Below are 1,962 nucleotides of genomic sequence, written 5' to 3' on the forward strand. Positions count from 1 at the left end.
CGTCTTTTTACGATATGTCTCCGGTTCAGCCACATACGGTGTTTAGAGCGGTTGTTTTTTTTGTCTTTAGCAAAATTGAGTTTATTGTTGGTTCTGGCTTTTAGGCTTCTTCTTTTTTTTGTGAAGAAAATGACTGGTGATACCCTCTCCCTGTTCTTTAAGTCATAATTTACTGGTTTGACTATCTGCTTGTCTCTGGTTCAATGCTTAGTTGCTTGTCTTTGCCTCTGCTTCTCACGAGAAAAATTTTGTCTTCTGCCAGGAGGGTGAAGTTATTGTATCTTGAACGTTGCTCATTGCTGTCAACTGGAGGTCTAGAATCAGTAGTTCTTTCATGGAAAGAGCTTCAAAGGCTAATCGTAGTTTCTTGTAATAACATCAAAGATAGTGAAGTAACTCCTGAACTAGCTACCCTCTTCTCCACCCTGAAAGAGCTCAAATGGAGACCCGACTCCAGATCTATGCTAAAATCAAATCTTGGAGGCATCGGGGTGTGGAGAAAAGGCGGTAAATTTTTCACCCGTTTAAAGGGTTGAACATGAAACACACACTGCTGAGGCAGTTGAAAAGAGCACCAAAGAGCTTGCCACAGGAGTACAGTTCTTACTGAAGATAGCTCCTAGTTTTTTCACCTTCCTTGTTGTAAATGCAGCAACTCTAGTATGCCGTGAATTTTGAAGGCATACGGATTGGCTTCTGATAGTGTACGCTGATACTTGATAGAAATAAGTCTGTGAAGAAAATAAATCTTAGCTCTCCACAAATTAAGAGGGGATGTGTCTGCTGTTTTAGTTCATTTTTGTCTCAAATGACAAAATATGTCCGGGTTGCAGCTGCTTTGTCTTGATTTTTGGTTTCTGGCGATTGCAGTACAGGTTCAAGCTGAGAGAACACCATTGAGTTTTTGTTATGCGTTGCTCGTCCTTGGTAATTATTTACTCTTTTGCCCCGTCTTTTGTATACCCTGCCTTGAAGCGTTTTGGCTATTTACATTGTATCTTCCGGACCAAAGGGGTGGAAAAACAAAAAAGAAGAATACAAAAATCTTGTGGGGGAGGTGGAACTGACAGGAGAGGAAGTGGAGCGGAGCAGCGGCTGCAAGCTCACGCATAGGAATAGGAGGAGGGGAATGATGCAGCCTCGCACTGGCACAGGTCAGTCTCCCTAAACGGTAGTGTTGGTGATGACACGTTCACGGGTTAGCAAGTTGTGCTTTGTTTCCCATGGAAGCTCAAGTGTATTTGTTAAAAGGAAGAAGAAGAAAAACATGTGCTGGTCCATTATTAGTCCAGACTCCAGAATGCAATCTTCCTGCTCTTGAGGCTTGAAAGGTGAGAGGGGTGAGGTGGCCGACGACGCAAGCTGCGAGGGAGGAGTCGGCAAAACAAGCCTAATTGCGATTGCAAAATCACGAAAATGAAATCCTAATTTCAAAAAGGGTAAATTGATGAAAACCATCAATTGCTAAACCTTTTTCTTAAACAAATTAATTTATAAATTTATAAAATGTATTATCATAGTTCCTAAATTTATAAAATGTACCAATTTTCCAACAGATTATTTTATTAACGTCGTCAATGACCGATTAGCAAATTTGAAAACAAATTTATCAAACAAAGAATTTAAAACTTAATTTTCATGGAACTTACCCTTTTTCTTAACAAATCAGCTCCTTTTGTCTCGAGCTTTGTGCCAACAACATCACGCCGTTCCTAAATTAGACATTCGGCGTGGACAGAAAAACAATTGAAAAAAAAAACATTTGCATAAAACTAAAACAATTGAAAAAAAAACATTTGCATAAAACTCCGAAGCTGACAAAAGTCTGTCCGACTGAGCGTAATGCTTGTAATTACACGTCTCTCTCTCTCTATATATATATATATAAAAGGGATCTTTTAGTGGGTGCTGTCAGATACCCAACCCGTAACCATGGCTTCGTCGACTGGCTTCAGGGCGCCG

At 40.1% G+C, this 1,962-nt stretch overlaps 2 protein-coding genes across 3 annotated transcripts in view; one reads left to right on the forward strand and one right to left on the reverse strand.

The window, feature by feature from the left end:
* LOC104814076 (F-box protein At5g51370-like) overlaps positions 1-835 on the forward strand; it is a 2,467-nt gene extending 1,632 nt beyond the window's left edge. Inside the window, exon 2 of the mRNA XM_010541928.1 lies at positions 263-835. Within this exon, the coding sequence (XP_010540230.1) occupies positions 263-536 (274 nt within the window). The 3' untranslated portion in view covers positions 537-835. The remainder of the gene's footprint in view (positions 1-262) is intronic.
* A 946-nt stretch (positions 836-1,781) lies between these two features.
* LOC104814077 (CCR4-NOT transcription complex subunit 1) overlaps positions 1,782-1,962 on the reverse strand; it is a 14,824-nt gene continuing 14,643 nt past the window's right edge. The window contains exon 51 of one of the 2 annotated variants that reach the window (XM_010541929.1): positions 1,782-1,962. In XM_010541929.1, the coding sequence (XP_010540231.1) occupies positions 1,899-1,962 (64 nt within the window). In that variant the 3' untranslated portion in view covers positions 1,782-1,898. The other variant, XM_019202579.1, reaches the window with a different exon arrangement.

This window comes from Tarenaya hassleriana, unplaced genomic scaffold (genome assembly GCF_000463585.1).
Source record: "Tarenaya hassleriana unplaced genomic scaffold, ASM46358v1 Cleome202, whole genome shotgun sequence".
Classification (NCBI taxonomy): Eukaryota; Viridiplantae; Streptophyta; class Magnoliopsida; order Brassicales; family Cleomaceae; genus Tarenaya; species Tarenaya hassleriana.